The sequence below is a fragment of the Strix aluco genome, chromosome 14 (assembly GCF_031877795.1).
Source record: "Strix aluco isolate bStrAlu1 chromosome 14, bStrAlu1.hap1, whole genome shotgun sequence".
In the NCBI taxonomy this organism is placed as follows: domain Eukaryota; kingdom Metazoa; phylum Chordata; class Aves; order Strigiformes; family Strigidae; genus Strix; species Strix aluco.
In genome coordinates this window covers 14,169,905-14,193,260 of record NC_133944.1, presented here as the reverse complement: position 1 = coordinate 14,193,260, position 23,356 = coordinate 14,169,905, and the positions used below count along the sequence as shown (strand labels likewise).

The 23,356-nt window shown below is 47.1% G+C and overlaps 1 protein-coding gene and 1 long non-coding RNA gene across 5 annotated transcripts in view; one reads left to right on the top strand and one right to left on the bottom strand.

Moving 5' to 3' along the window:
- Nucleotides 1-12,157, bottom strand: part of LOC141929768 (uncharacterized) — a 59,098-nt gene extending 46,941 nt beyond the window's left edge. Inside the window, exons 1-3 of one of the 2 annotated variants that reach the window (XR_012625097.1) lie at nt 11,791-12,157; nt 9,375-9,453; nt 6,788-6,919 (exon numbers count right to left, since the gene is read on the bottom strand). This is a non-coding gene — a long non-coding RNA (uncharacterized LOC141929768). Of the gene's footprint in view, nt 1-6,787; nt 6,920-9,374; nt 9,605-11,790 lie in introns of those variants that run through there. The other variant, XR_012625096.1, reaches the window with a different exon arrangement.
- Nucleotides 12,158-12,456: 299 nt separating this feature from the next.
- On the top strand, nt 12,457-20,416 carry PLEKHF1 (pleckstrin homology and FYVE domain containing 1). Of its 3 annotated transcripts, none has more exons than XM_074839880.1 (2): nt 12,457-12,539; nt 18,045-20,416. In XM_074839880.1, the coding sequence occupies exon 2, from the start codon at nt 18,057-18,059 to the stop codon at nt 18,876-18,878; it is 822 nt and encodes a 273-aa protein (XP_074695981.1). In that variant the 5' UTR covers nt 12,457-12,539; nt 18,045-18,056; the 3' UTR covers nt 18,879-20,416. The 3 variants fall into 3 exon arrangements, with proteins under 3 accessions (XP_074695981.1, XP_074695980.1, XP_074695982.1); XM_074839879.1 differs by lacking the exon at nt 12,457-12,539 and adding an exon at nt 15,428-15,479; XM_074839881.1 differs by lacking the exon at nt 12,457-12,539 and adding an exon at nt 16,142-16,154.
- The last annotated feature ends 2,940 nt before the right edge of the window (nt 20,417-23,356 follow it).

The window sequence follows — 23,356 nt, the reverse complement described above, 5'->3', positions numbered from 1 at the left end:
CTGCCATGCAGGAGTTTACACTGAAAACTAATGCTTCATACAAAGAATACAGGGTCCCTTATATCCTAGGCTCAATATCCACGGAAAAAAACAGACATACTTAAATACATACATGGAAGTAAAAATAAGTAAAACACATGATCCACATTTTTAATTTTGCATTGACAGTGCAATACCTCCTATTTGCAATGACTTGCAAACAACAGCTTTAAGACAGCACTGCATCAAGATAATTACCTGTGTTTCTGATTTGTTGTGATGGTGGGCTTTTTTCTTAAAAAAAGCAACAAAGTTGAGGCAATTCTTTAGGATTACTCAGAAAACCTAAGGCTTACCCAGAGAATGATAACATTTTCTGGTTTTGAACAATGACTTACTTCTGCTTAAAACAAAATTAGTTACTAAGGTGAACAGATTGAGTAATCAAGCTCAATTAAGCATGCGCAATATGCACTGTAACAACATTCACTGTTTGGTGAAGTAATAAACCAGCTTTATTTTCTTTTGACTTCTGGCAGCCTACCTCAAAGAACCATTCATTTCTACTTCTACCCAGTTAGTATTTCTGTGACAATGTATCATGAATTTTAGCTACTTTGCCAAAGATAATGTTGGGGAGGGGGAAACAAAGAAAAACATCCTACAGCTATAAGCAGGAGACAATATTAACACCTTCACAGGTACCAAGCTTTGCTGGCACGGTCCACGCTCTGACCAAACGTTGTTTACACGTAGGAGAGCGGTGTCGTGCTTTGGAAGAGAAGCCACTTTTGGGGCTACACACTTAAGAGAATGTTTCAAGAGATAATTTTCTTCCCATGCAGCAGAACAGTTTGTAGCTTCACAAAACTACATTAACAACTTGTGGCTTGGCTCTGAGGCACAAGTATTTTAATTTATTATTATTATTGCTGTTGTTTTTGTTGTTGCTTTTGTAGCAGCTATAAAAATCTCCTCACTTCCTTCTATGCCCAGAGCAACACGTTTTGCTTTGGTACCAGAAGATGGAGCCACATGCTCACAGTTTTAAAGTGATTTTTTTTCCCTGTTCCCACAGAAAAACCACCCATGAAGCAGACAGTGCCTAGAAACTGCTCCCTTACCTTACATGAACTTGCCTTTTTACTGCGTCTATGTGTACTGCTAATCTGGTGCATGCCTTACCCTATGTCAGCTGCCTTTCTCAGACGTTTCCATAACAACTAAATTTTCCTTACTGCAAATGTATTTCCTGAATTACCTACCATCTATGCCTGCCATTCCACCAGGCATCCTACTGAGGGAGCTGGTGGAAGTGGTCACCAAACCACTTTCAATCATTTATCCGCAGTCGAGGCTAACCGGGGAGGTCCCAGCCGACTGCAAGTTAGCAAATGTGATGCCTATCTTCAAGGGCTGGAAGGAGGATCCAGGGAACTACAGGCCTGTCAGCCTGACCTCAGTGCTGGGGAAGGTTGTGGAGCAGATCATCTTCTGTGCCATCACACAGCATGTACAGGACAATCAGGCCCAGTCAACTTGGGTTTATGAAAGGCAGGACCTGCTTGACAAACCTGATCAACCTTCTACAACAAGGTGACCCACTTAGCAGATGAGGGAAAGACTGTGCATGTTGTCTACCTTGACTTTAGTAAAGCCTCTGACACCGTTTCCCACAGCATTCTCCTGGAGAAACTGGCTGCTCATGGCTTGGGTGGGCATACTCTTCACTGGGTAAAAAACTGGCTGGATAACTGGGTCCCACAACTTGTGGTGAATGGAGTTAAATCCAGTTGGCAGCCAGTCACAAGTTTCTGTTCCCTCACCTGTTCTGTTTAATATCTTTATCAATGATCTGGACAAGGGGATCGAGTGCACCCTCAATAAGTGTGCAGATGACACCAAGTTGGGTGGGAACATTGATCTGCTTGAGGGTAAGGAGGCTCTACAGAGGGATCTGGACAGGCTGGATCGATGGGCCGAGGCCAGTTGTATGAGGTTCAACAAGGCTCAGTGCTGGGTCCTGCACTTGGGTCACAACAACCCCACGCAACGCTACAGGCTTGAGGAAGAGTGGCTGGAAATCTGCCTGGTAGAAAAGGACCTGGGGGTGTTGGTTTGACAGCTGGCTGAATATGAGCCAGCAGCGTGCCCAGGTGGCCGATAGCATCCTGGCTTGTATCAGAAATACTGTGGCCAGCAGGACTAGAGAAGTGATCGTCCCCCTGTACTCAGCACTGGTGAGCACCTCAAACACTGTGTTCAATTTCGGGCCCCTCACTAGAAGAAAGACATTGAGGTGCTGGAGCATGTTCAAAGAAGGGCAACAAAGCTGGTGAAGAGTCTAGAGAACAAGTCTCATGAGGAGCAGCTGAGGGAACTGGGGTTGTTTAGTCTGGAGAAAAGGAGGCTCAGGGGAGACCTTAACGCTCTCTACAACTACCTGAAAGGAGGTTGTAGTGAGGTGGGGGTCAGTCTCTACTCCCAAGTAACAAGCAATAGGACAAGAAAAAATGGCCTCAAGTTGCACCAGGGGAGGTTTAGATTGGATATTAGGAAAAATTTCTTCACCAAAAGGGTTGTCAAGCATTGAAACAGGCTGCCTAGGGCAGTAGTTAAGTGACCTGAAGGTACTTAAAAGACATGCAGATGTCATGCTTAGGGACATGGTTTAGTGATGGACTTGGCCATGCTAGGTTAACAGTTAGAGCTGATGATCTTATAGGTCTTTTCCAACCTAAACGATTCTATGATTCTATTCTATTAGGGCTTTCCTTTGTTGGCTACTTGCTTCATGTCAGCTGTATGAGCAACCAGTCCTAGAGAGTCAGATCAAAGCAAGATAATGGCATTCCTAATAAAGCCAGCAGAGATCTTTCAGGTAAAATGTTTATTGTTCGAGAACATTGTCAGGTCCTTTCATGTCCTTTCCTGACCAGACAATGTCCCAAGTTACTGTAGAACTGTTTTAAATACACAGACTTAATTATTCTTTTTGCCACTCTTTCAGACTAATCTCAGGCAGCAGAAGCAGGCAACTAGTTTTACTCTCATGCATTTCCTTAGTACGATGCCATAACCTCTTTATAACAAATCCTCCACCACAACATTTAACATCCTTCTAACGGGACATTAAAAATGAAGTCAGCAAAACATTCTAGCAAAGTGGTTCACCAAACAAAAAAAATCATTTATTTTTTACAGAATCTAAACATGGGACAAAGCATGCTGCCTCTATAACCCTGAATGCTGCAACCTGCTATCAGCAGTAGATATTCACACATGGCTTCAGCTCCCACCAGTCCTTGGGGAAGCACCGTTTGATGGGCAAAAGCAGAAGGGTGTGTGTAACACTGAATGGAGCCCACAGCAGGTGAGATTGACACAAGTGCCATGCTCTATCCAGAGCTTGTAGGTACCACAAGGCAGCTTCGGCATGTGGAACAACTAGAGTAATAGTTACTACTAATTCTCATCTTTTATTTAAAAAACTGTACTTGCAAGCTTATCTCCACCAATTAATTAAAGGCACCTGCACAACAAAACTGAAGAAAATGTCATACTGATCCTCTCTCCCCCCATTTACTTCAGTGCCGTAGCTGAAAGCCCAATGACAGCTTTGGCTGCCAAGATTTCTAAGCAGTGTATCTAGCACTCCTTGTATGATTTTTGGACAAACACTTAAAAACTTGGTATTGCTTCCTTTGCCTGTAATATATGAACAATACTCAAAGTCCTCAGGGGAGCACTACATTTGTGAATCACTTTGGGGCTATGAAAGCACTCTGTAAAGGTATAAGGGAGCTGTGGGTTGGGGTGCTAAGGCATGCCTCAACATGAACAAAAAGGACTTTCATACTCTTCCCATCCACAGTCTGGGTCCCTTGCAGAGCAGCCACAGCTGTAGCAGTGGACCCAGTCAAAATGCAGGAGGTGGAGACATCTCGGCCATGCACCCAGTGCAGGCAGAGGTCAGCTGTGCAGCAAAGCCACCAAAAGTGGCTGTAACCTGCATCTACCAGGCTTAATCTGCATTAGACTACAAACCCCATAAAGGACAGCCGAGCACCACTTGTATAGTATGTTAGATGTATCCCAAATACATCACCGGCACTGTTTGTGCTCTCTTTGCTCAGAGAGGAATGGAAATCCCAGACAGAAGTACGGGATTCCTATTGAAGATCTGCACTGAAATGATAGCAAACAGGAAATCTCCAGGAGGAAGCAGAAGAGGCCACACTGTTGACTGACTATTGTGTCTGCAAGATGGACAAGAATTTGAACTCCTTTGTAAGGAGACCAAACATATCACTTAATAAAAACAAGGCATCCTACAATGAACCTCTCTTTCCCATATTTATTCCTTGCTAAACACAGCAGTGCACAGATTATAGGAAATGGTTTTACATTTAACTTCAACCCCAAGTGGTAAAGAAACGGATTGTATCTCACAATGTAAATTTGCATCTACCATCATTTAATGGATGTTTTATACATGCTATGTACTACTGTGTTTTTATGGAAAGGCAAAAAAATTACTTGGGAATTTGTTTTTAATTAAGCAATAAGGCTCAATGGGGTACTGCTATCATGCAATAAAACCACTCCTGGGGTGTTGTGAGGCATTTGGTCCAGATGAGTGCTTCAAATCACCCCCAGATTGTGATTAGATGATTACTCCCTGGAGTTAATATTAGATGGTTCTCTCTAGAGTTGCCTTATTGCTATTATAAAAAGTCTTCAACATGGGGAAACTAAGTAGCTTTTGTGCTTGAAGAAGATGAAGTTTGCAGTTTCGACTGTTGAGTGGCTGTCTGAGCTGTGTGGGTCCCATAGATCAATTCACCTATTTAGCATGCGTGAAAGATCATCTTAGTGCATTTCTTTGACCCAAACAGTTTTACAATTAAGTGGCTTCCTTTTTTCTAGGAGATGGAAGGATATAAAGAGCAAACAACCCCAAAATAAAGCAATCCCAAGACAAGGCACTGAGGAATCTGATTCTGAGATATGTATTACTGGCTTTATCTTTTTGTAGGGAATAATGAATCCTAATCACTATTATGCTAATTGTATTAATGAAGGCTAATGCATGCAGTAGCGGTAAGAGATTCTCCCAAGTTGGGTGCACGAGGAGGTACATGGCCTGAGGCATTTGTGGGGGCTCCCAAGCTAATGAATTCAAACAGCCCAAATGGCAGCCCTCCCCTGCCTCCCCTCAACGGCTCTTCAGGGCTGAGGTTAGAGAAGAAATATTTCATTCTGAGAAAGACAAAAAAAGAAAAAAAAAAAAGCAGAAAACAAAAACCAAAGCTTCCTGCATATTTCAGTATACCATCAAGAGAGAAATCTCCAGAAAACAACTCTTGCAGTTCCCTTCCACTCCCAAAAAGGCAGGATGGTAGCACATGCACATGGACAATTTTTGCACAGCTTGAGCTGAAGTACACAGCAGAATCCTCAACTCCTCCTTCAGATGTCCCTGAACACCCCACCACACACCTCCTGTTACACAAAAACCCTCTGCTTTCTCAAGCAGGCAAGAATTTTTACGCTTCACAAATTAAGGTGTGATCCTTCACACATCCTTTGTACCCTAGCCTATGTCACATCACATACACTGCGCAGCCCAGGCAGCAACACACTCTCTAAAAGCCAATAAACCTCTTCCACCGGGTAAGAAATCCCCATGGTTCCTCCTTCAGCTCAGCACCTCTCCATTTAAAGATCCAGCATGCCAGTGGATGGGGATCCCAGCCAAGCTGAGGTCTGCCCTCTTGGTTTCTAGGATATCAGCAGAATACCTTGAAAAAAACACACCGCCTTTCTGTTTTCCATTATATTTGAAGAACACGAAAGGAAACAAGGATTTCCTTTTTTTTTTTTTTTTCTTCTCCTTTCCATACAGAGTACTATGTACTCAGTGCATCAAACTTCCCCAGGCAATCACAGCAGATGCCTTCCTGCACAAAAGGCACTGATGTGGGGCAAGGCGTAGGTCCCTTACAAAGAGATGATTTTTCTTTTCTGAGCAACACACACACACACACACACACACACACACACACACACACACACCCACCCCCCCCCCCACCCCCACCCCCCCCCCCCCCGCCTCGGTAGCAGTTCCAAAGGAGAGAGACCAAAGCATGTTCTTCAGATAAACAGAAGCTATATCCATGGGCAAAGCAGGGTTTATGAATGAAACTCTTTTATGTGTCTTTGACTAATCAGTCAATCATAAGTGAACAAATTTACATCTTTTTAAATTAACTGATGACTATCATACTCTTGTTCCCTGTGCTTTTTCCCCACTTTAATATTTGAAATGCCTAATCTACCTAAGTTTAGTGTTTGAAATACCTAATTGTTCACCATGATTTATCTTGTGCAATAAAAGCACACTCTGAATATGAGATCACTGTTTAAATAGAATAGCAATAGTAGGAAAAGAGTTCAGATGAAGAACATGCACAGAATGGTGTTATTCTGCAATTTGGCTGAGCCCGAAAGATGCAGTACTCTCTCACAGCACGCTGTAAAATGCTTTTAGCAGCTTTTTTTAGACACATCACTTTCTTCCACATTAATTTCATACGTTTTTCCATTAATATGACACCCCCTGTCTGCACTGAATACCTGCACCTTCTCACAGTTCTGGCATTTCATACTCTCCTACCTCACCTCTTTCTCACCTTCCGCTTTCATACTTTGACTAAAACCTGCTCCCATTACTGGGGAACACTACTCAGAAATAGTGGTCTGGCAGCATGCCAGACCTACTGCTTGTTTTTCAGTGCATACTCACCTGTCCTGCTCCTCTGAAGAGAACAAACTTCTGAGCTTTCCCTGTTGTATGTCCCTGTACTGGGCAGTTCTTGGGTGCAGCCTGGAGACTCACAGCGACCGATCCACTCAGAAAATGAACATCAAGCTCATGCTGTTAAGAATGAAAGCAAGCATGGGTTAGTGACACAAGCTGAAAAAATTGAGACTAGGTAACCTGGGTTAAAAAAAAAACCTTTTCCACTGAAACAATGCAACCCCTTCCTTACTGGCACCTGCTCACTTTTCAGCTACAAAATGCCCTTGCTACCTTCAACCCACCAGCCCACATGGGAGAAGCCACAGAGCTGTCATGGGGTATGTGGCATAGGTGCTCTGGGAGGCAGGGAAAGAGCTGCCAGTGTGGGACGGTGGGGGAGTTTCTGCACCGCAAGGCGAGGCAAATCCACAGTCCTGGCAGCAGCAGCTTCCCACTCACGACTTCACACAGCCAGCCCCAGAGGTCCAGCATGCCCTCCTGACATCCACCACACTCCTGCACACTCTCTGCTTGACCCACGAGCATAAATTGGCATATCTGGGTTTGCTCATGGTTTTAAGGTTCAAGTTTTATCATGTTTCCTGGTCACAGTATACTCTGTCATGCAGAATGGTACAAACCAATGGCATCATATAAAGAACATTCCAGTGACAAAATACCCTGAGTATTTTACAGTCAAGAAGGAGGATATAAATGGAACTACATATTACATGCTGATCCAAAGCAGAAATTAAAACTCTTACCAAGCTTTGGATCAGATCTTCTAACCACTTCTGTGATTACAGTTACAGATCACTGTGAAGACAGCAAAATTGGCTTAGTGGGAAAACCCCTAGCATTCCTCTCTCTCCCACTGTATGTTTCACCACTGCTATTTATCACTGAAAATTAAGAAGCAACAAGCAAAATACCTATGTCTTCACAGCACTGTGATCCACAGACAACTGACAAAGCTTAACATGAACACCAGTATACAGTCTAAAGATAACATGGGTTTCAAACCCTTCTTGTAGTGCTGACAACCACACTTCCTTTAACTGGGGAGAACACACCCCCTTCTTGCTTTTTCCTAGAACCCAACCCGAGAGCAAGTATTTATTATGTGTTTATACACAGCATTTAAATTTAGCCTCTGCTGTTTACCTGCTTGGTCATTATTGGTTGCTCAAGACTTCAGTTCCAACTCTACCTAAAGGCCATGTACAGCACGATACATATGTGACCAGAAGAACAGGGCTGAAGGTCTGAGCAGGGAAGAGCAAGGCACAGCAAACACAAATTCTCTTATGATGCAAACTTACAACTTTAGAATCTGCAAGCATGACTGGTTTTGTGCTCCTTGAACATGACAGCTTTTGTAACAATCACTGAGATTTCTGAGCTGGGGTATGACTCTGTGTGAGGCACACGAGGCCATGAGTCAGGAGCTCTGCGGGATGTCCCTCAGCCTCCCAAGTGATTCACTCTGAGCCAGAGCCCATTGCTGCAGAAAACAATAGCAAATAACCCACTATTCCTATTTCAGTGATCAAGCTGCACATGACTATATGTAAGTGTCCAAGTTTCAGTTTCATCCTCTGTGAGGAGGGTACAAACCCTCATATGTTTATCAGAATTTTTGCTGCACTTCAAGATCCTTAAAGTGCTACACATATGCAAAGCACAGCAATGCCATTGTAAAAACAAAAGCACATTGATTGTGTATTGCTTCCTGTGAAAGACAGAGGAGCAAGCAGGTCTCAAGGTTGCTTTCAGGAATACTTTCATCATTGACAATCATTTTGCAGCCAGGCTCCCAGGAACCACTCAAGAACCGGTAACTTCCTGCAAGTGGGCTGAGAGAAGCCCTGAGAACACAAGGACCCTCTGAAATGGGTTTGTCTGGCAGCGGTTAAGGCATGCGGACTAGTGATATTTTAGAAACCAACATTCTGAAGTTTCAGTCTGTACTGAGGGAGCTGAGCAGGGCTCCGACTTCTGCACCAACAGACTTGGAAGCACCTCATTTCTAAAACACGCTAATGATGGTAGGGCTTCAGAGACACAAATCAATCACAACAATTCATACATTTCTAAAATAGGCTGATTAGGTGGATCCAACAGGAGCTAGATCAGACAAACATTCATCCCTCCCTGCACACTGCACTCTCACGGAGCGTAGGACAGAGGTTATTCATGCTTACAAGTAACCTGTATAATGAACACACATTGACTTATTCACTCATTAGGTAATAGGAGTATTCCAAGCTCAATTCAATAAAATCTCCATAGCTAAAAGCTGTCTTGTTCACTGATGAAATGCCCCATGTAGTCAATTAGTTAAAAACAGTCTTTCCTACGATCACGGTGCGTTCCTAACATCCCAAACTAAATGTCAATATTGAGTTTTATTCAAAATAATTTTATTAAATGTCTGGGGTTTTTTTAAACATGCACTAAACATACACTGAGCTCAGAATTTAACAGATGTTTTTGTTACTATTATAATCTAATCTTTTCATGCAGGCTGTTTTAGTAATTTTGCCACTAGAAGATAATAAAAAGCCATTTTCTCCCCTGCAGAGCTTACCTTTGGCTGACTCAGCTGAGCAGCTGCAGTTTCCTTTACTTGCTTTGAAATTATTGCATCCCAGTTGGGCAAGATATTTCTGCTAGTGAGAAACAAGTGGTTTTGGAGAAAATGCCAGAGGCAATAGATCAGATAAAGTCTCTACCTTGCTCCAGTTGCATTAAAAGCTGGTAATTGGGGCTGCAGCTTTTTCAAGTGGTCCCACAAATGTTTCGCTTCTACAGCCAGGAAAAAAGAGCTCCTGAGCCTGCCTATCAAATAGCTTTTAAGATTACTGATTAAACTCTCAAGTTTGTATCTCAGTAAGGCATTCAAACAAGGATGTAACAGCTTCCAAAACAAACAAACAAAATACCAACAGAAAGTCAGCTCTCAAGTGCAACTGCTTAATACTGACTGCACATCCAGCGTGTACCTCAGGGCTTCCCTTGCCTCCTGCAGCAGTTGCCTGAACACACCTCCACTTCTGACTGAAGAGAAAGTAGAAACAACATTCAAATCCCAGACTGTTTGGCTAACCCAACGCTATGTCTGGCCAACATGTAATAGCTATTGCCCAGGTCAGCGTATTGAAAAACAACAAGAAAAATAAATCAAAGTATCACAGAATTGTCTAGGTTGGAAAAGACCTTGAAGATCATCTAGTCCAACCATTAACCTAACACTGACAGATCCCAACTACACCATATCCTTAAGCACTATGTCGACCCTACTCTTAAACACCTCCAGGGACGGGACTCCACCACCTCCCTGGGCAGCCCATTCCAACACCTGACAACCTGTTCTGTAAAGAAATACTTCCTAACATCCAGTCTAAACCTTCCCTGGTGCAACCTGAGGCCATTCCCTCTTGTCCTATTGCTTATTACTTGGTTAAAGAGACTCATCCCCAGCTCTCCGCAACCTCCTTTCAGGTAGTTGCAGAGGGCGATGAGGTCTCCCCACAGCCTCCTCTTCTCCAAACTAAACCCCAGTTCCCTCAGCTGCTCCTCGTACGACATGTGCTCCAGACCCTTCACTACATCTCAGTGATAAAGACTATGATTAGGATAACATGAGAGAAAATTCAGAATAATTTTAGCACATAGGGAAATGCTGTGGTTTAACTCCGGCTGGCAACTAAGCACCACACAGCTGCCCGCTCACTTCCCCCTGGTGGGATGGGGAGAGAATTGGAAGAGCAGGAGTGAGAAAACTTGTGGGTTGAGATAAAGGCAGTTTAATAGGTAAAGCAAAAGCTGTGCGCACAAGTAAAGCAAAACAAGGAATGCATTCACCACTTCCCACCGGCAGGCAGGTGCTCAGCCATCCCCAGGACAGCTGGGCTCCGTCACACGTAACGGTGACTTGGGAAGACAAGAACGTCCCCCCTTCCTCCTCCTTCCCCCAGCTGCATACATTGAGCATGATGCCCTACAGTCTGGGATATCCCTTTGGCTGGTTCGGGTCAGCTGTCCTGGCTGTGTCCTCTCCCAACTTTTTGTGCACCCCCAGCCTCCTCGCTGCTGGGGTGAGAAACAGAAAAGGCCTTGACTCTGTGTAAGCACTGCTCAGCAGTAACAGAAACATCTCTGCATTATCAACACTGTTTCCAGCAGAAATGCAAAACAGCCCTGTACTAGCCACTGTGAAGAAATTAACTCTATCCCAGCCAAAACCAGCACAGAAAAAAAAAAAAAACCAGTTTAAGAGTAATAATCTACGGCTGGTTAGATCTGAATTATTCTGGCAGCTAAGACAAACTGACATATTTAGTTCAGCACTTTGTATATTTACAGTTAGCTTTATGTAAAAAAGCATTTTGTCGAGGATTAATGTCTAAACTGGGCGGATCTCCCCAGAGCTAGAAGACTGCTTGCAAGGCAGCCAGGACAGAGACTGGTGGTGTCCAGGCTCAACACAAAACAGCTCTCAGTTGTAAGAACTGGTCTGCAAAGGCTCTGCCCCTTCTTCCACTGACAGACCACTCAGTCCTGCTCTCCCACAAACACAAGAGACCCCACACTAAAGCCCTAGCAATAACATGAAAATCACTGCTCAGCCCAGCCGCCTGCCCTCTGTGGTGAGCTCTCTTCTCCCAGGTTTTCAGAAGTCTGTTGCCGATCAGAGGACCCTCTCTGTAACTAACCCTCCCTCATATGCTGCCAGGGAGCTACATACTGCAATTAACGTAGTCCATGTCCTCATTCACCTACTCATCAGACACAAACATAAAGTATGAAGAAATAAGGTCTCGTGGAAACTCTCGTGACTGCCCAAGCACTTTAGCTCTAAAGTGAACCAGAAGCTTCCCAGTCCACATTATTATTACTAAAGAAAACGAAAACCTGGAAAGAAAAACACATTTCTAATACCTTGACAGGTCCATCAGTTCCCATTAAAAATAGAAAAGCTATTACAGAAAGAGAGCAGGCACCTGAATTATAGATCAGCACAGGCCCGGGTACCTGGGGGTTGTTTTACAGCGCCAGGCACAGACCAGAGCTCGGCTCACCCACGCCTCCGGCCTGGGGCGCCCACAGCGGGTGTTGAGGGAAGCCCGCGGCCTCTGCTCACCCGTCCCACAACCCCACGGCAGCGACACGCGGGAGGGGCGGTCGGTGGCCCGTGGCACACGCAGCCACCGGGGAGACACAGCCACAGCAAGAGACGCCCCTGGAGCATCCCCAGGGGGCACCAGCCCCTGCGCTGTCGGGGCGCCAGCTGAGGAGAGGCGGCAGAAGGGCCCGGAGGCGCCCGGGGGCCCGCACGGCCCGGGCCAGCCCGCTCGCGGCGCTGAGGGACGCGAGCGCGCGAGGCAGCGCTGGGCAGCGGCGCCAGAAGCGGCGGTAGCTCGCGGCGGCAGCTCGCGGCGGCGGCGGCTCCCGCCCTTCCCCCGCCCCATCGCCCGGCCCCGCCCCGCAGCGGGGAGACCGCGCTCGGGCGCCCCCTGGCGGCGCCCCGCCCCGCCCCGCCCCGCCCCGCCCCGCCCCGCCATTGGCCGCCGCCCAGCGAGGGGGCGCGGCCCCCCGCGGCGCTCGGAGGCCGAGCGGCGCCCATTGGCCGGCGGGCGCGGGGGTGGGCGGGGCCGCGGGAGCGCAGCTCGGGCCGGCGGCGGAGCGGAGCCGGCGGGCGAGGGGCGGTCGGGGAGCGCTCGCCAGCGGCGGTCGAGGCCCTTCCGCGGAGGTACGGGGCCTAGCGGGGTTGTGGGGGGGCTCGGCTCGGCTCGGCTCGGCTCGGCAGGCAGCTTGCGCGGAGGGGGGAGTTTTGGAAGAGTCGAGGGTTTCCGCCGCGGGGCCGGTGCGGCGGGAGGGGAGCGGTCTGGCGGCTGCGCTCCGCTGCTCCGCCCGCTGTAGGAGAAGGTTGGGGGGGGGCCGTGCTCGCCGCCCGGAGGACTCGGCGCTGCGGGGCCCGCGGTGGGACCTGCGCCCACCCATAGGTGCGGTGCCCTGCTCACGGGAGAGCGGGGCAGCACCGAATCGCCACCCGCTGCTGTGCAGCACCCCGATGTCTGTGCACGGCATAAGCGCTAGTTAGAGTGACGATTTATTATTTTTTTTAGAAAGAACTCTTAAGTTACCAAGTTTGACCCTGTACTAAAGCCACAGACAGTGGTCCCACTGCAGAGTTGTAAGAGGAACCCCCCACCTTTGGCCGTACATCTCTTCTAAAAGGCATGTGGGCTTTTGGGCATTGGGAGAGACAGAGAATTCATCTCTTCCTTGGTGACTGCCCGCCCTCACCAGCAAGCCTGTGTATGTCATTTGTCAGGAGCCCTTGTCCAGCCTGAGCATGTAACGGGTGGCCTGACCAAATGCTGTTAACGTTAGTCCTGCCGCCTCCCGTTCCGATGCTGGGAGTTCCTTATGAAGGTCTCTTCTTTATGGCCACCTGCCAGGTTGACGCTGACGAGCAGCAGAGTGGGGAGCAGGAGGTGCCCATGGAGTACTGCTGCCAGAGGATGTGTGCATGGAGAGCAGGGGAGAGGGAGGGGCTGAGGCTCTTCCTTGAGTTTCAGGTTTTCCTTCCTTCTGTACAAAGCTGCTTGGGTGCCTCTGAGGCTGGGTGGCACGTGCAAGAGCCACGGCTGAGCTCGGGCTGCCAACTGCTGGTTTTGGTAGCATCAGTCTGAGCTCCTCAGAAGCCACTGTTCAGCTATCCCCATGCTCAGGCCCTACATGCCAGAAGTCCTGGGCATGCTGAGCAACGGTGGCAGGAAGCTTTGTTAGTCTATATCCCACCAGGACTGGTGGTATTTCTCAATCAAAGGCCTCATGTGACAGTCCCAAAACATAGATGTACTGAATTCGGTTTCTTATGACCACAGCTGGAATGGGGTTGCCAGAGCCTGCCCCCCTTGCCCCCAGTGGTCCAGCAGCTACAGCATGCCAGGAAAGAGGGATAGGCAAGCTCAAATCCCCCCCAGCAGGAAAAAGAGAGGAACTGTGTTTTTTCTTGCTTGAAATGCCTGTTCTGGCAAAAGGTGGCTGCATCCCAGTTAACCATGCTTGGTGAGGAAGAGCTTATGCCAGCCCTGACTCCAGGAGGGACTTCACAGCTGAGCAAAGCAGAAAGAGGGAGTAAGGGAGAGCTGTGGAGAGATGAGGCTCAAGGCATTTTCTGCTGGCAGACTTCAGCAGTCTGGTTTCAGTGCGCTGATACTCATGGACCATCCCTTGCACATGGTATGCGTTAGGTATGCAACGGACACCAGGACTGTCCATTCTGTTTGACAGCAAGAACAAGGGTCAGGTAGAACGGCTCACTACATTGCTATGCCTAAGACTTAGATACATACAGACTTGAAAAACATACCCCAGACTCGCTGACCCAGGAGCTTAAGTTGAAATGCCCTGCCTGGCATGCATCAACATGGCTGTTTATAATCACAAGTGAACAAGGGCTCATTGTTAAAAGACGTGGCTTGCTTACTTCTTGAGTGGAGTGCCAAATAGTAGGTTTTTTTCCTTTGAATATCAGTTGTATTCACTGAGTTACATATTCACTGCATAATATTTGATCACATGCAGAACCAACAGATCCTGATTAAAAAAAAAAAACAAAAAACCAAACTCTGCCATGCCAAAATCTCCCATGAAAATTAGCATGCCAGTACAGTACATATTCCCACCCTCATTTCAACTGTGTAAGCTTCTGCCGCACATGCATATGTATCACTTGCTAATAAGCACTCTGACCCTGCTGACCTGTCAGGACAAACTTGGACAAACAGGAAAAAAATATTTACCAGAATGAATAAAATACATTAGAATTTATATCCTCATTTGTATATCTCATCACTGTTGTTCCAAAGGGAGAGGCTCTCACTTCCCAGTAAAGGAGACCATAATAACACTCAGAAGCTATCTATCTATACCAAATTCACATAGTACTTCCATTCCAAAGCCAAACTGAGTATTATTTGCAGTGAGGCACAATATTAACATGAAATCGGTTTGTATGTGGTTACTCAAGCTGAACACTACCAGTCGGAGCAGAATTGATCTTCTGTGTGGTGGGATGAGGCGAGTCACCTTCTGCAGATGGCTGTTTCTCCCTCTTCTAACTAAAAAGGGAGCATGTAGAGAGGGATGGAGTTAGTTGTCCAAGTCTAAAGGTAGGGAGTGTGAATCCTACCCCTCCTATTTTTTTACTGCTTAGTATGTGTATGTGCTGTTCTCTAGTCATTTATGCCTGAGGGGAGAGAGATGGAAGAAAAATGCTCTGCTTTTGCTTCCCTGGGAAAACTCCTTTGGGAAATACCCTGGGCTAGAACCGCAGCTGACACTTTTAGTCTTAGCAGGTAAGATTTTCCCAGAACAGAGTTAGCTTTTCTTTGCTTAACTTGTGGCATTTTAACTAGGTAACAAACCAGAGGGTGGAAGAATAAGGACATACCCTGCAGGTAGAAGTGTGATGCGTAATAAGCGCTCACTTTCATTTCTTCAACGTTGCAGGATTGTGTCCTTCCCCTGTCCAGCCCCTTCTCCTGTTGCTCCACACAGCAAGTTCAGGAGCTTTCTGGCCTATGCAGGGGCCCAAATCCATGCAACAGCTAAAACTTTCATGGCAGCCCGGCTTGCACTCCTCTTTGAAAATGGACTTATGTTTCCTACCTCTTTGCAGGTACCGTCTTTATATCTAACAAAACGTTTTCATTTCCACTGGGATCCAGTACATGGAGATCCCTAGAAATAGAGTTGTGTCAAGTACTGTGCTTGCTTGAGAGGTTAGACTACACTTCTGAAATATATAAAATAAAAGTAAAATAAGTAGGCTAAGAGCTGGGACTCCATAACCCAGAAACATGATGAGGAAGTGAGAAGACTAGTGGGAGCAGGATTAACTGCTTTGGTTTATCCCACTTGGTGTTGCTGGTGCCAAAAATTCTTGACAGGATTTTGTTGCATTCACAGTCTTTCCACACTAAACTTCCTGAGCTGTAATTTCAGTTTTTCTTTTTCTTTTATTATTTCGTGTGTTTATCTTGCTCTTTCACTCAAAAGCTCCTCAGGAAACCCTGAGAGACCACGTCCCTGGATAGGTGAGACTCCAGGTATTCATAGTCAGGGAGTTTGGTGTTCAGTTGGGACCATAGTTTTCCCTGCCTGTTTGTTCTTTGGCCTGATTTGCATATTTAAGAGGGAGAGAAAAAAAACACGTGCTGCATTCAGAATGTAATTCAGAATAAATTTGAATGTATGTCCTGTAGGAGAGCAGCTCCCTTCCATGCACGGGTCCACTCAGGCTGACAGATCAAGGAGGGGGGGGAATGGAGCCTTTCTCATCTCCTGACGGCAAGTAATAAATCCCTTTGCATAACTTCTGCATGTCTGTACTGAAATGGCAGGTTGGATGGGGCATTGCTTCAGCCACTGCTGATGGTGTCAAGGCCCCTGGCTTCCCCCAGTCTGGCTGCAGCATGGCCCCCGGTTGGAACATTGCAGTTAATTGTAAATTGCCCTCCATGCTGGAGAACACACACACACGAGTGGACATGCTTAACACTGTCCAACTCCATCAAATCCATTCTGGTGCTTCGAGGCCCTGAAGATACACATCCTTCCAGAAGGAAGTTAGAGGCCTTGGGACCCTCCCTCTAGTTCGAGGGAGACCCCAAAGAAACCAGCTCTTCAGGAGCACTGGCCATTCAACATTTCTCTGGGAAAGCTATTTCCGCAGGGTAGATTGCTTCATTTAGGTCTTCTGGGGCTAAACCTGCATCTTAGCTTTGTGTCCTTGTACCCTGGCCTGCTCTAGTGAAGAAAATTCTGGGAACTCAGAGGAATTGGTTGGTCTGTCTGCCAGATAGCTCAGACGAGAGGTAAATGGCACGCAGCAGCCTTAAACAGCGGCTCTGTGGTTTCCCTTCTAGCATACTGAAGGGGTGATTTGGGGTGAAGGGCAAGGGGAGAATGTAAATCATCATTGTCCCGAACACACAGGACCAGGCATGTTGTCTGTTCCCTTTCCGCTCCAGCACCCATGACTGCAGGGACTCTGGACAAGGCAAATGGGGAAAGTGTTGGAGAACAGCTTTGCATTAGTGATTCGATGAACCACTAACAGCAACCAGGGCGACACAGATCCCTGTGATCATGGAGCTGCCTCGTGATGGCTGAGCTACCTCGCGGGAGGAGGAAATGACTCACGTTCCCGTGGCTGGCTGGCCTCGGAGCAGCACCCTTCAGCACAGGAGGGGCTAGGTGCAGCGAAAAACTGAACTTACAGCATGGAGTGCTTTCCTTACTGCAAACTACCAATAGCAAACATTTGTTTTCGCTACAGTTACCCTTATGTAGGTTTTTCTATTAAAAAAATACCCAACAGGCTGTCAAACCCCCAGATTATATGAGAAGGAGGGTGCAGAGATGTGAAGAGGGATGAGCATGCTGCCTTCCACTTCCCCTTCAGCAGAGATCAGACTATTTTCAGAATGATGTGTCTTGTAACTGGAAGCACTGGCAGCCCCAGCATAACTGGGGTAATGGAGGAAGGGCTTGGCTTGTGTGGGTTTATTCACATAGTGGGTGCTTTTTGCTATATTTTTTTTCCTCCCCTTTTTGTCACGCAGGGAGGACCAGCAGGAACAAGTGCTACTGCACTGTTTTGTTTCTACCTCAGCTCTGGCTCAAAATGGCATCGTGGGGTGTGTGTGTCTGTAACTAATCCTCAAGAAAGCAGGTGTGCAGTCAGAAACGGGAGGCTTGCTCCCAAAACCACAGATGTGTCCTCCCTGGGCCTGCATCCAGCTTGGCATCAGTTAGCTCCCAGGACCCAGAGGGATAGAAGGGAGGGGTCCTGGTACCCTTCAGCTGTCACAGTATGGTAACTCCTGAGCAAGTAATGCATAAGAGCAGTTTCAGACCAGCCGGCTTCCTTTACTATGGGCATGCAGTTATACTGGTAAAAAGCACAGCTGTAATGGAAGAGCTGATTCTGCCTTCAAGGGCTTCCATTGCTGCAAACTGAACTATCGCAGTATAGACCAGGCTGTTGAAAATGGGGTCAGAAAGTTTGAAAATTTAATTTAAAAAGGTAACAAACTAAAGTGAGGACTGACAAGGAGATTACTCATAACCTCAGGTTGCATTAGGAGTGTCTCACCTGTGCATATGTTCGCTACTCAGCCCCACCCCGATGCACATGCTTGCAGCTTCACTACTTCCCTCCGTATTTTCCTCTTTTCAGAGTGAGCTGGAGATGGTGGACCATCTTGCAAATACTGAGATCAACAGCCAGCGCATTGCTGCTGTGGAAAACTGCTTTGGGGCTTCTGGACAGCCCTTAGCCGTCCCGGGAAGGGTCCTTCTAGGAGAAGGGATTTTAACCAAAGAATGCCGCAAGAAACCAAAGCCTCGCATATTCTTCCTTTTCAATGACATCCTTGTCTATGGCAGCATAGTCATCAACAAAAGGAAGTACAATTCCCAGCACATCATTCCCCTTGAAGATGTCACTTTAGAGACGCTGCCAGACACCTTGCAGATGAAGAACCGCTGGATGATTAAAACCTCCAAGAAGTCCTTTGTGGTTTCCGCAGCCTCCCTCACGGAGCGGAAGGAGTGGATCAGCCATCTGGAGGAGTGCATCAGGCACCTGCTGACGAAGACGGGCCGGCAGCCCTCCACGGAGCATGCAGCCCCCTGGATCCCAGACAAGGCGACAGACATCTGTATGCGCTGCACGCAGACCAAGTTCTCCACGCTCACGCGAAGGCACCACTGCCGCAAGTGCGGCTTTGTCGTCTGCGCAGACTGCTCCAGGCAGAGATTCCTGATGCCCCGGCTGTCCCCCAAGCCCCTGAGGGTCTGCAACCTGTGCTACAGGCAGCTGCTGGCAGAAAAGAAAAAGGAGGCAGAGGCAGATCACAGGCAGCCAGAGCCAATCTGCTCTGACATCGCAGGCTATGAACCCTCCAGTGGCGATGACAGTGACAAGTCTGATGACGACAAAGCTGACCAGTGGCCAGCAGACACAGAGTTTTATACCTCAGAAGTATCCTGGTCATCTTTCCATAGCTGACCTCCTTGGGAGTCAGTGGCATTTAGACATTGGGAAGCCAACCTCTGGCTCCAGTGCATGTCCTTCTTGATGTTTTCTCTGGAGGCCGTGCCTACCAAAGTGGATCTTGGCCCCTGTGTGTGGCGTCTGTGTGAGGAGCAGAGATGGGGTCACCCCTCTGAGAATTTGTCTCATACAACATGGGCACAGAGAGCAGCAGCTCAGGGAAGAGATATGAGACAGACTGGTGCAGAGACCTGCAGATCAGCCTTGGCCAAAAGACCTCACCCTTCAGTGCCTTAGTCTTCCTGTCTGCAAAAACAGAGCAATACTAACTTCGTTTCTCAAATGCTTTGAGATCGGCTTTTGGGAGAAAAAGAAGCAAGAAATCCTGGAGTTAAACATGCTTGCCTGCTAGCAGTGTGTTCCTCTGTAATGTCAAGGGGCATTCTGGATGCCATTTTCCATGAACATTGCATCCATGTCAGAGATTCTCATTACAAGAATGCCAGCCTGAGGGGATAGCCGCTCATCCCTTCATGGTAAGGTTGGCACGGGCTTACATTTCTACTCCCAGGTCTCTCAACTTTGGAAACACTAATGGAATGGTGCTCCAAATGCAGGGAGCTCGTACGAGGCTCGGCGTAAGTGGCCTTAGCAAAGCACTGGAGCGTCCAGCTCCTGCATGGAACGAGGGCATTTTGGTGGTACTGCGCTAGGAGGAAGGAAGGAGAGGGGAAAGAGACAGGTAAAATTATACAGAGGAGTGAGATAATGAGGGAGAGACTTACCACAGTTGACTCAACTAAGTGCACAGCCCCAGATCTCAAAAAATAGGCAGTTCCACCACTCTACCAGCAACTTGATGAACTCAAGCCTATCAGGTGAAAGGATAGCCCAGGGAAGACTTGTTAAAAGTCTTGAAAAATCCAGGAAAATACCCCAAATTAAGATCCTATGAAATACAGCATTTCAACTTCCACTTCCCTCCTGAGCAGGAGCCCAAGGCATTGAATGCTCGCTTGTGGGCTCACCTCATGTCTATTAGTCTCACAAGTCCAAAGTTAAGGTCTTTTATGTACTTCCAGGATTGGAGCCCAAGATTTTACAGTTAACCTGAGAGCAACATTAAAGTTCAAATTAAGTTAGAAATAAACCGTGTTTATTCAAGTATATTATCATAATATAGCATGGGAGTAAATATACTGAAAATCAGACAACAGCAATTGTTTTGCAGCAGACATTTCTACAAACTCTGTTATTACTTTTAGTATATTTTTGTATTGTATATTTTATGCTCTGGAAAAGGAACATGGCGGGGAGTACACTGCCAATGTTATAAACTTGTTTCCTTACCATGACCTGTTCCAAACAGTGCATTGCCTGCCAGATGGCCAGGCTTAGGGGTTTTTAAATTTCAGTTAAAAATAATCATTCTTACTGTCTTTTGTAAACTGCCACTGTTCCAATGAATTTGTATCATTTGACTGTGTGTGAATAAAGATATGGCCAACAGGAAGAAGCCAGGAAAATATGACAATAAAGCATGTTGTTGTTTAACAAGAGTCTTAAACAACAGCTGGGATTCAGGCCCAGCCGGCCAGCACGAGTTCTGACTCCTCAGCCCTGGGGTGAATGCCCTGGGTTTCTATTTACTGCTTGAAGGTAAGCACAAGTGAAAAAAAAAATGGCTTCCTTTTTATTTAAACCATGTTATCATCTGACTGAGTTTTCCCAAGTCTTCTGCAATCCCCTGCAGTAGTCTGTATTAATTGCAACTGTATTTTTCTGGTGGGGGTACAGCTTAGAGTGGGTCAACAAACCTTATGACCTAAGCAGATGTTCTGGGGTTTTAAAGCAATAAGTACACAGAGTTCTGTTTTTTCCATCCCTCTCCAAGCTTAGTTCATAACTCTGTGCAGCAGTGATTGTTTTTATAATGCCTCCCACCCACCAGAAGGGTGTACATGCTATGCAAACAGAAAATGACCTTAAAAATAAACAGCCATTAGAACAGTTCACAAGCCAAAAATAGCCCAGCTGCTGAATCTGCATCCATAGCTGGCATTCCAGTTCCCTGCTCGTGAGGCAAAACTCCCTAGTTTCTTCCTAGTAACTGGCTCCAGAAATATATTCCAGTTTTGACCCTTCTCCTTAGTTCTCATAGAGATCAGCTTTTCTTTATCTATGTGTCCAAACGTCTTACTATTATCAGCCCTGGAAGAGCTATGAACTGTTCTTATCCCCTAATGAAGGACAGGCACACCTCTAACAAATGCCTTCTTGTTGAGCAAGAGCTTTTCTTAATCACAGCAGGAAAAAAACAAACACAGAAATTAAACACACTCCACCAAAACCAACCCAGATCCTTTTTTCTGTGCATGCTGTAGTTGATGGCCTTTCTGGAAATGAACACACCTTGCAGCAACTAGTACATCCCTGTTTCTCACAGGAGGTGAGTATGGAGAAGAGTCCAGGGTGGAAAGGATGTGACTCTTTCGTGAATAATTGAGAATAAGGGCGACTCACATCACATAGACGCTGCTATTTCAAAACATGGTGGTTTGGAGCCAAGGAGGTGCACATGAGCACTTGCACTTCCAGAGACTTCTTACATGCCTGCTGCCTTGTGTGCGTTATGGTGCCTTCTCCCAGAGCTTTCCTATTGCTAGCCAGCCGCTCGGCATTACTCCCAGCTCTGCAGCCGTGCAGGCAGTGTCAGGGTGTTGCATCACAGCTGCTGCCAAGTGGGGAGACCCGGAAAGGCTGGGGCTGCCCCAGCTTCAAGAAGACGCATGGAAGCCCCAAGTAACCTCGCGACTCTTAATGCATATGGTAAAAGGAGCCTGCTCAGGAAAACATGGGGAAATTTAAACAAAGACTCTCCCCCCCTTCCTGTAATTTTATTAGCCAAACTGGGGAGCTCAGCACTGGGATTATAGCCTGGGGCTCCTGGCTTCTGGCCTGCTGAACACATGGGTTTTACATCATGGGCTGTGCTGTTACAGTCCAGCCTGGAGTTTTCCAGCTCTGATTCTATCTCCAGGGCATTAATGGGGCATTTCCTGATGGTTTCGGTTTATTCTTTTTTGAGCTAAATACCAGGAATTCATTAAAGTTTGCAAACCCATGCAACTACAAGAGCAGTAGCTTGAATGCTCACTTTGGGAAAACATCTGTGCGCTGGGGAGTTTGTGGGGTCACATCCTCCTCGTAAAAGGCTTCCAAACGTGATGTGTAGGGATCAGTTGCCAGAAGGGGTTCCTTGCTCAGTCCCTGCCTAAAGGTGTCATGGCCCAAAGGGCATAGCACCATGCAGCCATCCCCTCTGCACACCAGCTTTGGCACTGCCTGAGCCTGAGGTGCGCTGGTTCAGGAAACCGGACTGACTGAAAAGTGTTCCTCTCGAGCAGAAACTGGAGCCCAGGTACTTCTGGAAAAATGCAAGAGATTTTTGGCCCTCAGAAAATGGTTCCTTTTCAAGCTGGGCACACGAGTCAGAGGACTGTTCCTGTAGCCATCAGGAGCAAGAAGAACACTAGCTGTTCTTCTTTGTGCACTGAACACAGAAAGCAAACCTGGAATGTTAGCATCAGACCTGCTGAAACTGTGGGGGATTCTCCAGCAAAGAGACAGGAAAACAGAGTTAAGGGCCATGCAGTGAGGGAATCCTCTTCTGCTCACCAAAGTCAGTAGGAGGGTGAGGAAGAGGATGGCACTGCTGTAGCAGACAGTCACAAAAGCTGAAAGAAAGTAACGGGGAGATTTGCTCTGTGAGTAAACTGAAAAGAAAGGATCAAAGAGGCTCAATGAAAGACATCTGCTTCACCCAAGGCACCGCACGGACTCCAGAGCCTGGCGCTGACTCAGCACTTCACAAGCATTTGGAGGCAGCAGGGTGAAGCAAGACGGCTTCTCAGTCAGTCTTGCTCCCAGTTACTCAAACTCTCCGTTTTTATCCAAGCAGGAGTTCTGGCTCTGCCACAGCCCACAGCCTCTTCTGACTCACTACTGCTGCAAGGCAGTTCCTCGTGTTCCTCAGCCTGGGATTTTGGGTTATCAGGAGGAACGGAGGAGCACAGATGGTCCCAACTACTGCTGAGCTGAAAAGCGAGTGTCTATAACAAAAAGTACAGGCTGCTGTTTCTGACTCTTACTGCTCCAGGCCACGGATCTTTAAGAAGGGTGTTGGCAGGAAGAAGATGTTACACTACTGTCACTTCCGTGCTGGACACAATATGGCAAAACAGTTCCAAGAAACCCTTTTCCCGGACCCGAGCGCTGGAGATGCTCTTGGGAGCACCTGGGGAGGAGCGCTGCGCTCCAGGGAGGCACAGGCTGCACACCATGGTGTAAAGCAGCAGGGGGACAACACACAGCTGGGCCTGCCTCATGTTGCATGTCACAGGCAGGAGAAACCCCAGTGCCACACACGTGTAGGGGAAGGAGCCTCTCCCCTGCCCACCCCCTTGTTCATAAAACCTCCGGATAGACACAGC

Excerpts from the sequence above, each read along its gene's own strand:
- PLEKHF1 (XM_074839879.1), top strand. The coding sequence starts at position 15,459 with ATGTTTCCTACCTCTTTGCAG. Across the intron at positions 15,480-18,044 it reads TGTTTCCTACCTCTTTGCAG|AGTGAGCTGGAGATGGTGGA; the intron begins GTACCGTCTTTA and ends TCCTCTTTTCAG.